This window comes from Camelus bactrianus, chromosome 1 (genome assembly GCF_048773025.1).
Source record: "Camelus bactrianus isolate YW-2024 breed Bactrian camel chromosome 1, ASM4877302v1, whole genome shotgun sequence".
Taxonomy (NCBI): domain Eukaryota; kingdom Metazoa; phylum Chordata; class Mammalia; order Artiodactyla; family Camelidae; genus Camelus; species Camelus bactrianus.
In genome coordinates this window covers 96,088,239-96,100,432 of record NC_133539.1, presented here as the reverse complement: position 1 = coordinate 96,100,432, position 12,194 = coordinate 96,088,239, and the positions used below count along the sequence as shown (strand labels likewise).

Genomic DNA, 12,194 nt, shown 5'->3' with positions numbered 1-12,194 from the left:
TGAAGGAAATAATAGTTCAGTTGTTCATTAGCAACTGGAGTTTTCTTTCAAGGCTCCGATACCAGAGCTGGTCTTGGACAAAGTGTTCCCTGAAACAGGAGTTTAATTATGGTACCAGTTAGAAACAGCACAACTGCTTCCTCTCCAAATGGCTGTCAGATGTGAGATGTTCTAGAAATACATCAGATTTCACAGGAAGCTCCCCTTGACTAACACACTAGACACTATCATATGATCCTAGCTATTTTCTATGTCAGCAGTGGTCTGACTTGCACTATGGTGGTAACTTCCATTGTTCCTCAAGTTACCAATGTCTCAGGTTCATTCAGGCAATTTGAAGACTCCTCATATAGCCCTCCCATTTAACAATAGCTGCTTATAGCTCCCCAAGTATCTCTGAAGAGGTATTCATACTCAGGTAACTCCGCACCCCAGGCAGTACTTTTTGCGGACTGTCATTAACAAGTGTGCTTTGTGTGTGTGTCCAGAGGAAAGGAATTCTCACCATCTCAGTAAACTAGCTTCAGTAGTTTGGCACAGGAAGGGACAACAGTGGTCTAAAACACCATGATAACATGGGCATTTTGGCTTGCTCTTTTCCTATCCCACTAGCTTTTTATAATTGTATAGCCTAATGTTGTTTCTAGGTTTCTTTGGTTTAAAGTTTAAGGTTTGCTTCAACCCCTAACACAATAAAAGTCTACTCACCTTTTTCCCAACACTTCCAAGGATTAGATCAAATACCTAACTTCTATCTTTATTCCAGTTTCATTTGACAGAAGAAACTGACCACATGGGCTTTATATACCCCTGAATCAGCAATACCTGCCTGAAAAATGGTGTGTAAGGAATCTCTTTGGCAGTTCCCAGTTATGTATTCACTGTGATTTTCTTCCCAATAGCTTCTGAATTGAAGTTGATGACTTATCCTCTTTCAGGAAATCATCTGCCTGAGCACCCTGGGGAGAGATGTGGGGCTTGGAGAGAACTTCTGTCAGAAAACTTTGTCTTTACTATTTTTCATTTTAACTTGTGGAACCTCTGTCACCTTGAGAGAGCATTGCAGAGGTGGTTGGATTCCATTTACTCTTCTGAGGTGCCTCTTGGATTTCACTTTATTCCTTCCTTTACAATCAGCCAGCAACTATGGTGACAGTTTGACTTAGAGACACATCCCCCAGACGCTGAACTTTTTACAGCAGCAGGTATTTGTTCAGAATCTGTTGTTACAGATGCCAGTCTGTACCTGAGACTATTGGTCCTGGGAAGTTAATTTCAGGTTCTCCCCTGCAGTTTCCAGGACTAGAGGAAAAGAAAAGATCTCTCCTTGCCCAATAGTTAAGGATAAACTTTTCTTCTCTGGAAGGATTAAGAGGCTCTGAATAGAATCTCCTGCCTTTAAAACTCATGGATATTAGAAAATGTTTTTTCATAATTTCTTCCACTTACTTCCTACCACACTGTAGCCTTTCAAGAAGGGAAGTTATTATCTATTAATGTTACCTATTTTGTGTGAAATTCAGTTTGCATTTGGACAATATATGAAATTGGAAAGTTTTCCTTAGCTTCCATGATCATGATATCTCATTATTATATACATTTATATTATTAATATATATACTTTTAAATGTTCCTTATTACACATACATATGTGTATATGGATATATTCATAATTTTAGTTTAAAATACATCTATAAATTTAGCTAAGCATTGAAGTTATAATTTTTCATGTACTTGAAAGACATTATTAAACTTGTTAAAATATTAATAAGTACTATACTAATTTTTATAGATTTATACCTTGTCTTACCTGTATCTATGCTTGAAATGAAGTTTCTTAATCATGTATTTTTGGCAGCCTCTGACTTACATATACTTATAATTCTGACAGGTGCATTGCAGTTCTGAAATAAAAAAACAAAATTGAGAAACAAGCTTTAATTTAGTCTGGCTTAAATACAATTTATACTTCCTTGCCATCTATCCTATAAAGTTAGAATTTCAATTTATGACAAGTTATTTGGCAATACAATGAACTGACTAAGGAGGAAAGATTTCCCAAACAATAGGGAAAAACCCAACTTATGTCTATGGAATCAATATCTGTTTACTGGAGTAACTTACTTTCTGAGAAATACAGAAGGGATTAGAATTACGATAAACCAACTCTTGGAAGATATAGTTATTCACTTCTAGGACTTATTGATAAGAGAATATCACCCTTGTTGGCCAATGATTCTGTTACAAAATTTTACATCAATCGACATTCTCACTTGTCAGTATGATTTAAAATAATTTATGACCTTATGTTTGTTAAAAGTTTTCAGAATGTAGGAGTTTAAGTTAATTATGACCATATAGAAGATGGATTCCATGGAACTTTAATATTCATAGAATCTTTTTCATTTATGCCTAAGCACAGGATAAGAGATAAGCATATTAGTAGGCTGAATAAAAACTTATAAATATATAATATGTACATATAGCCCATCATTTAGTAGATATAATCCAAAGGTTAAGTTATGATATTTTAGAGTAAAATGGAAAGAATTATGGAATTAATGTTGGCCAAACTAGGTTTGAATTAGAGCTAAAACAATTATTGTATGCCTTGGGAAACTTTATTGTTTTTTCTGATCTTATATCCTGCATCTGTAAAATGAAGAAAATTGCACCTATTCTTTACTTGAACTATAATTCATTCTGATGGAGCAGCTCTTAAAATAGGCCAGTTGTATTAAGAGAATAAGTGAAGTGATTGTACTTTTCAGGAAATGTCAAGAATGATATTGAGTAGGGAGGTTTAAGATAATAAATAAAAATTATAAGGGCATTTGTATGTAGGTAGAAGAGACTACATTCTCTTGTGAAATTTTATGTCAATTTGTATTCATAGACTAGTGACTTTTTTTTATCATCTTTAATGCAAAAAAGATTTGATTTCAAGTATATTGGTTGGCTTCTTTTTTGTAGAAGGAAATGCTTAATAGCTAGAGTCTAATTCCCTTTTGCAACATCAAACTGCCATGCATAGATTTTATTATTTTAATAATGTTCCTTAACCAACTGCACATGACTGTCTTATTTTTATTACATTACTTAGAATTTTTGGACTGTGGTATTACTCAAGAATGGAAGCTCATCACCGATCCTTACAGGGGCTACAATGACATCTTAATAATATTGAGTATTTTAGTAAATGAACATATCTCTCCATTTATTTAGGTATTACTGGATTATTTTCATCAGTGTTTACTTTTCAGTAGAGTTTCAGTATATATGTCTGAATACATTTTGTTAAATTTATACTTGTTACAGTTTTTGCTGTTGTAATTTTTTTTTCAAATTTCAATTGTTTATTGCTAGTAAGTGGAAGATTGATTTCGTAGTCTCTGATTGTGCTAGACTCACTTAATATGCTGGGAGATTTTTCTTTTATAGATACTTTGCAATTTTCTATGTAGACAATAAGGCTGTCCATGAATAGAGACAGTTTCACTTTTCCTTTTCCAAACTGATGCCTTTTATTTCTTTTTCTTGTCTTGACTAAAACTCCCAAGTATAATGATGAACAGGAATTATTAAAGAAGACATTTTGGTCTAGTTCCCATTCTTAGTTGGAAAGCCTTTCCCTGTTAAGTTAGCTGTATAAATTTGTAGATGCCTTTCATCAAATTAAGGAAGTTCCCTTCAGTTCCTTGTTCACTGAGTGTTTTTATTATAATCGACCTTGAATTCTGTCAAATGTATTTTCTGCACCTATTTAGATAACCAACTGTTCTTCTTTATTATTTATTAATATAACTAATTCCTTTGATTTTTAAATGTTGACCCAGGCTTGAATTCTTGGAATGAAACCCCTTGGTGAAGATATATTATATAATGAACCTCTTTAAAGTATTACAGTTAATTAAAAACTTAATATAAAATATAATCAAAATACCAAATCGAGATGTTAGTGTGTAAATGCAGCAGTGATCAAGTAGACAAGTGCTAAGTTAATTTATTTACTTGTTAGGTAAAGAAACACTTGCTAGAACACTGAGGAGAAAAATCCAGAAATTTTACGTCAGGAAGATAATTTATCTTATGGTTACAGTAATTAAGCTCTGATATTTGCACCCTGGATATAGTAACATGAGTCTAGAAATCTGTCTTTGATTGGTTAAAGTGAGTTTCTTGTTTATTGTTCAGTGTAAAACCTTCCATTAAGTTCTGGGGTTGGTAGTGAGCTGAGTTTATCAGCCTGGCTGGTTAGACTCAGTTATAGTGAAATACAGTGTCCTATTTAGATATAGTTCAAGCTCTAAGTAGAAACCCTTTCTTTAACATTGGTATAAAGAAACATAAAAATAGGGAATTGTAATACTTTTATGACTTAGCTAGAATGAGATGGCTGAAGGTGTGCTCCAGTGGGAATCAACAGTGGTACTTAATGGAGGCAAAGTCCTCCTAAACCAGTTTTTAAGTGTACCTCTTATGCAGAGATTGTAGACAGAGGTGTGTACTATTTCAAAGGTAAGATATCATGTTTTTGAGGCTTAACAATCTGATATTTAGAAGGGTGAGAGATGTGCAAAGTGATGATTGTGATAACTTTAATCAGAATATACCAGTTTGCCTGATATATGTACATGTATAGTCCATTTTAGTTTGTTGTTGCTGTTATTATTAATGATACCATAACAAATCAAATCAGCTCCCTTAGAGGAAAGTAGGTTTTGACTAGAAGGAGACAACTAGAGGTGATTTAAGTAGCATCTAGGCACTGTAGGAAGATCTGAGAGGGGTGGTCAGTGGGGGAATTCAGACCTATGAAAGTGAGTGGGAATAGGGTGCAGAAAATGGGATGGAAGACACCTGAAGAATCTGACCCACTGAAATGAAGGTTCAGCCCTGGGTACTATTCTGGTCCCTTAGGTAGCCAATGCCAAATTTAGAGAAAAACAGAGATCTGACACCTGCTCATACTGGACACACTAGATACGAGTGTTCTTCCCATGGGCACGAGATGTCAGCCACTTTGCTTTGTGTTAGGCTTGAGTTTTATTGTTTCTTCTTCTTGCTGAAATATCAGGGTATGAGTCTACAGTTCAAGAAAAAGTCAGGGTTTGCGGATCTGGGAGATTACTTTGTGAATTTCTCCCTTCTTGTTCTAAGTTGATGAGACAACAGGAAAGTGCTGCACATTGCACTTCCTGCCAGGGGCTCCCTCACACACAATTCAGTGTCATCAGATTTTCTGTGGGTGACTGGGTGTCTTTCCAATACCTTTTTTCTGTCAGTCTAATTATGCAAGGTCAGATATGTGGTTACCCTAACCACCTTTATAGATGGGCAACCAGATAATTTATTGTATAAACAAGATAATTGTGAAGATGAAGTAGGCGTTATTAACACTTACACAAGTACAGCATGAATAAATTGTGATGACCTCACGGAAAGAGAACCATATGGTTCCCCAGTTCCCTCAGGATAAAGCCCTAACTCCTACATATGGCCTATAAAATTTCTTTATCTCAGGCCAACTTATCTATCTCTCTGTCCATAATTGCACTCTGTAATTGCCTAGAATTAAGAAAATACACTAAACTCTCATTATTCAGGGCCTTTCTTCTACGAAAAAGATGTTACCTCTTACCCTCTCTCCACACAAGCACCAACTCAACTTTCATTTCCTGTCTTAAGATGTACTCACTTACCCTATGATGCATTTTTGTGACCCTTTCTAGGTAGAATTAACCATTTCCTTCTGTTGTTCTACCACTGGAATAAAGAGGGGATGGGGAGTATACATATGCACAAACTCATGTATTTATATTCATAGACTTTGTTTCTTTATATCTGTGTTTTGTTAATTGCCTCAATGCGAGGGACAAGGATGAAAGGTAAGTGTATCATTTACCCTTTTTTTATCTTTCAAAGTGTATTGCATGTGAATTAACACCCCCTGCAGATATGAGTATTTTTTAGATACCTGAATTATGCTCAAGATATTTTCAAGGGTCCTGAAAATTTTCATATATCTAGCCAACTAGTAAAACATTATGACCGTGATTCAACTATTCTGCACATTTTATTTATCTTGATTTGAATTGCTAACAGTTTCATGTTTTTGTATCTATGTTCATGAGTGATAATTTCCTATAATATTTCTTCGAATGTCCTTGCCATGCTTTGATATTAAGGCCATACTGAACCCTCTAAGTGAATTGGGAAGTATTTCTTACTGTTACATTTTGTGGAAGAGTTGGGCTAAAATTGTTCTTTCTTACTTAAATGTTGGTTGTAGTCTCACATATCATAGGTAGTATTCCCCAGAAGCAGATTCTTAGACAAAGGGACATGTGCCAGTAATTTCTTAAGGAAAGCTCTCAGAAAATCTGTAAGGTAACATAGGAAATAGGAAGATGAAAGTGATGAGGTCATGTGAGTATATGGAGTCAGGCAAGGAGCCTCAGAATATAGATTCAGTCTGATTGGAGTGTAGGTCACACATCAGAGCCGTCTGGACCCCAGCCAGCAGGGCTAGGGGTTCTATATTACTTTATTTGACAAAATACAGTTACAGCCTGGGTGGTGGTGGTTGTGGTATGAATTTTAGGGCACTCTGTTTATATACAATGTGTGGACAAAGTGTGCTGGTGTAGTATCCAGGAAAGTTTTCAAAATGAGTCACAGGTGGATGGATGTCTGAAATAAAGTATACCAAAGCCAGGATACACAAAAAAATAGTTTAAAAGATATCTAAGAAGACTTACATTATCCACTACTATCCACGTATTGCACTGCACTGTACAGCTCACTTATATCTCATATTAAATTTATTCTCTTCAGTCATGGATTATTCAAAATGGTAGTTGGTGTGGCCAACTAGTGTGTCCACCAATTATACTTGCCTCATGTTATTTCTGCATTGTGGAGTCCTTTTTTAAATTGAGTACAGGCTGGCCTATGTTACAACAGAATACAATTGAAGTGACAGTGCATAACTTATGAGGCTAGGTCACAAAATTTTAAAAATACCATAGGTTACTTGAGGGACCAAGACCATGCGCAGGGCTAAGTAGAGCAGTACTGCAAAGTGGATCAAATTCTTCAGAGGTCCCCCAACTCATTTTCTGTACTTTCTCCCCTGCTTACTTCTAAGGGTCTGAATTTCCTCAGTGACCACCATTTTCTTTGTTACGGATACTTTTGGTGTCATATCTAAGAATTCTCTGCCAAATACGAATTTATAAAGATCTACTTCTGTTTTCTACTAAGAGTTGTACAGTTATGGCTTTTACATTTAGGTCTTTGATCCATTTGGGGTAACTTTTTGTATATTGTGTGAGTTAAAGAATCAAATTTATTCTTTTGCAGGTGGCTATCCAGTTGTCCCAGCACCATATGTTGAAAAGATTATTTTCCCCACCATTGAATGGTCTTGGCATCCTTCCCCAAAATCAGTTAACTATAGACATGTAGGTTTATTTCCAGACACTCAATTCTATTCTGTTGATTTATATGAGTATCCATATGCCTGTACTACACCAACTTGATTACTGTTACTTTGTAGTAAGCCTTGAATTTGGGAAATTTGAGTCCTTCAATTGTGTTTGTCTTTTTCAAGATTCTTGGTTATTCTGGGTTTCTTGTAGTTTCATATGAATTTGAAAATTAGCTTGCCACTTTCAACAAAGAAGTAAATTGGTATTCTAATAGGAATTTCATTGAATCTGCAGATCAATTTGAGGAATAGTGCCATCTTAACAATATTAAGTCTTTCAATTCATAAATACACAATGTCTTTCCATTTATTTAGGACTTCTTTAATTTCCCTTAACAATGTTTTGTAGTTTTCAGAGCACAAGTTTTGCAATTACTTTTATTCCTAAATATTTTATTATATCTGATGCCATTGTAGATGGAATTGTTTTCTTAATTTCAGTTTGGACTGTTCATTGGAATAGTGTAAAATAGATTTGACTTTATATAATGATCTTGTTTCTATAATATTGTTTAAATTGTTTATTAGATCTAAAGGTTTTTATTAGAATCCTTAGGGTTTCCTGTAAACAAGAGTGTGTTATCTATGGGCAGAGATGATAATTTTATTTCTTCCTTTCCGAAGTATATGCCTTTTTTCTTCTTTTGCCCAATTATCCTGGCTAGAAGTTGTAACAATATTGTAACGTACAGAACATTTGTATACAGTTATGAATACTGTTTTAACGTCTTATTCTGCTAATTCTGACATTTGTGCCAGTCTGAACAGACTGTCTGTTGCTTGGTATGTAATATCATCCATCCTCTTCCTGTTGTTTCCTTCAATAATATAATGTGCCCCCCACTCCAATGGTTTCTTTTAACATTTGTATTAGTTTCTATTGCTGTATAATAAGTTACCACAAGCTTAATGGCATAAGACAATGCAAACATTATTTCAAAATTCTGCGGGTCAGTAGTCTTGCATGGTATGGACGGGTTCAGCCCTTAAGGGTTTTGTACTGCCTAAGTCAAGATGTTGGTGAGAGCTATTAGCTTCTCTGAGCTCAGAGTCTTCTTCCAAGCTCTTTTAGGTTATGCTAGAATTTAGTTCTTTATGGTTGTAGGATTTAGGTGCCCATTTTTTGGCAGGCTGTTGCCTGGGAGCCACTCAACTTTCAGGGTCTGCCCACATTCCTTGACATTTGGACCTCAGGATTTTCAAGCTGGCATTTGAACTTTTGAGGTCAGCTGCTTGAAACCTTAATTACATCTATAAAATTCCTTCATAGCAATACTTGGATTAGTATTTGATTAAATAACGAGGATATGGTGTTTGTCCACAGTGACTGAAAATCTTGGGTGGTCATCTTAGAATTCCAATTACAAGATTTTTTGTCTTTATCTTTGATTTTCAGCAGTTATAACTATGATGTGCCAATGTGTGGTTTCCTTTGTATTTACACTATTTTCAGTTCACTGAGCTGTTTGAATTGTGGGCTCATGTTTTTCATCAATTTTAGAAATTTCTCATCAAATGTCTCTTCCAATACACTTCTTCCCCATTTTTTCTTTCCTGTCCTTTTGGGAATGTTATCAAACATACATTAGACCATTTGATATTGTACACATGCATAATTTCTATTGGTATATCTTCAAGTTCATGTCTTCTAAGTCCACTCAATGAATCCTTAATTTCTGACATTATATCTTTTAATAGTAGGACAGTTTATATTCTTAGAATTTACTTTTCTATGATGAATTCAACATTTTTATACATTTCCCCATCTTTTCTAATTTCTTTAACATATTCAAAATAGTTATTTGAACATCTTTTTACTGTTGTTGTTAATTCCAATATCTGAGTTATCTATGTATGGGTATGCTTTATTGCATTGTGTGTGTGTATGTATATGTATACTAGACATCATGGTTAGAAGCATCTTTGAAACTGAAGTAATTTTTATTTTTTACAAGGAAAGGAAACATCCTTACCTATATTTTGTAGCAAGTGTGAGGACTGATTATTTCAAACCAATTAGGGATTTATCTGAGTTGTGGCTATGTAGCATTATTAATTAGTTTTAATTCACATCTGATTTCTACAATTTTGAGATTAAGCTCTGTCCTATGTGCTTGGCAGACAATTCCCTCCAGCAGAAATTTGGTATATAAGCACTGGAAATATTGGGAAAGATTTGTCTGCTTTCAACCTGGTTACCAGCCTCCCTCACCAGCACACCCATTAGGAGAAAAATAATCAACCAAGGAAAAATATTTCTGCATTTGAAGCTCTTCCAGATCTCAATCAAGTGTATAAACTCATGTCTTCATCAAGAGTCCTTTTGTTAACATAAGAACTTAGATTTCAAAATGCAGAAGGTAGGAAGAATTTGTCATTTTTTCTATTTTCTGACAGTATATTCCCTCCTTGAGAAATTAAGAGAAAAAGAGCTAGCCATCTAGATGGGGAGAAGGGCAGGGCCGGTGAGATTCCACGTAAGGCAGACAAGATGGGGAAGAAAGAACATGCAAAACTAGACTGATATTTCAAAAATGTTGATTTTCCCATTATGCTTTTCCACTTGTTGGACTGTTCATATTTAGCTTATTTTCAACCTTCTTATCCTCTCACCCACATAGTTCTTATTCATGTCCTTGATTCCTGTCAGTCTGGCGCTTACATAATAAAACAAGGTTGTAGTAAGAAATTATGGCATAGGGATAATATATCAATTACAGTAATGGTAATAACTTCTGTTGCAAAATGAATAGAGAAACAGGAGAGGCCCCAAATAAACTATTCTATGACAAAATTTCCAAAAATGGTCTTAAGGAAAATGGAAATTGGAAAGATAGCTAGAAAAAGCTCCATGAAGGAAAGAACAAATGCCAGGTTTTGCTCAATTTTGTTACTATCTTGCCCAAAACTGAGTTCAGCATATGTAAGGCATGCAATAAATATTTGCTTAATGAATACATAGTTTTTGCACTACTCAACTATATAGATTGAATATTTGCACATTTAACATAAGTAAACACTTTATAAATATTTCTGGGCTGGATGAATTAACTCTGGAAAACTTGGACAAGAATACCAGGTTCCTTTCTCCTTATCTGAAGTTCAGATGATGACAGTGGATTTTAATTTTGTTAATAATCTATGCTAAAGGCATTAGGCTTGAGGCTGATTAACTATTACCTGACAGGGTTTTGTTTTTTTTTTTTTTTTTTAGCCTCTTCACACTAATATTTGCAAAATACTGATGTGAGAAACAGACTCCATGGTTTGTCTCGTGCTCTGCTTAGACTCCTAATAAAATTTATTGTGCTGAGATAATGACAAGTGTCACAGGGTGAAAGAACTTCTACCAGCATTTTAAATCATCTGCTATTCTGTCAGCATATCTGATGAGATATATGGTGAATTGTATTTCAGATAGAGTGTGTAGTTGTTGAACTAGTTGCTACAGTCACTGTTAATCTTGGAACTGAAAGGTCAGTATTGCTAAAATGGCCCTATTATTTGAGTTTGTCATCTACCTTTGTCCTACTACTTAGCATTTCAATATATATTGGGTGCCATTAAATCATCACTATACAGAGGTTGTAAAAAGAATATCATGGGGTACAAAACTCTGTGCTTTGGACTGACTTGTATTCTCTTTGCTTATTTTATTTATGTACCAATACCAGAAAATGTTGATGAACCGTGGAAAGTAAGGATCGTGGATGCTGTTGTAAAAACAACTTCACTTACGGTAATTTTTTCTTCCAGGGAATTGGGATGCCTTGTTACAAGTACATGTAAACTTTCTTTCAATTAGCATTTTGAAAGATTTTTTGATTTTCTTTTAGGGTAAATCGGACAAATATTTTTAACTGTTTAAATTAATAAATCATCATGAAACCTATTTGAATCTGCATAAAGTAGGGGGAAATAAAATTTTTGCTGATAAGATAAATACAAATTATGTTGTGACAAGAATAAAAGGAATGGTATTGTTTAAGTGGAAAATTTGGAGGATTTTTAAATAACTTATATTTGACATTCTGAGAAAACCTAGTCTCATACATTCTCTTAAAACTTACAAATGTATATTGATTATATTTTTATATTTTGATGTATATTTAGCACCTATATTTTAAAAATAGTAAACTATTTTTATTGTATTGTTATTATAGTTAAAATTAAGTAGATGCTTGTTTGTGCCACTACAGCAAGCACTTTTGATGTTCATGTTCTCATTTAACCTTTTTTTCATTCTTATATTTTATTGAAGAGTAGTCGATTTACAGTGTTAGTTTCAGGTGTACAGCAAAGGGATTCTGTTATACATATACATATGTATTTTTTCTTTTCAGATTCTTTTCCAATATATGTTATTATAAGAAATTGAATATTGTTACCTCTGCTATACAGTAAATCCTTTTTGTTTATCTATTTTATATATAGTAACATATATCTGTTAATCCCAAACTCCTAATCTATCTCTCCCCTGCCCCACTTTCCCCTCTGGTAACCAGTTTGTTTTCTGTATCTGAGAGACTATTTCAGGTTTGTAAATAAAATTTGTATTTTTTTCTAGATTCCACATATAATTGAGATCATATATATATATCTTTCTCTGTCTGACTCATTTCGCTTAATGTGATAGTCTCTAGGTCTATCCATATTGCTGCAAATGGCATTATTTCATTCTTTTTTTGGCTGAGTAATATTC

The 12,194-nt window shown here is 34.1% G+C and overlaps 1 protein-coding gene across 4 annotated transcripts in view; it reads left to right on the top strand.

Moving 5' to 3' along the window:
• AADACL2 (arylacetamide deacetylase like 2) overlaps positions 1–12,194 on the top strand; it is a 59,170-nt gene that overhangs the window by 25,679 nt on the left and 21,297 nt on the right. Inside the window, exons 3-6 of one of the 4 annotated variants that reach the window (XM_074369412.1) lie at positions 7,366–7,466; positions 9,614–9,852; positions 10,707–10,968; positions 11,167–11,231. Coding sequence is in view for 2 of the 4 variants with exons in the window: in XM_010951992.3 (XP_010950294.1) it covers positions 11,094–11,231 (138 nt within the window). In the remaining 2 variants the exon portion in view is untranslated. Of the gene's footprint in view, positions 1–7,365; positions 7,467–9,613; positions 9,853–10,706; positions 10,969–11,007; positions 11,232–12,194 lie in introns of those variants that run through there. The other 3 variants (XM_074369421.1, XM_045514463.2, XM_010951992.3) reach the window with 3 other exon arrangements.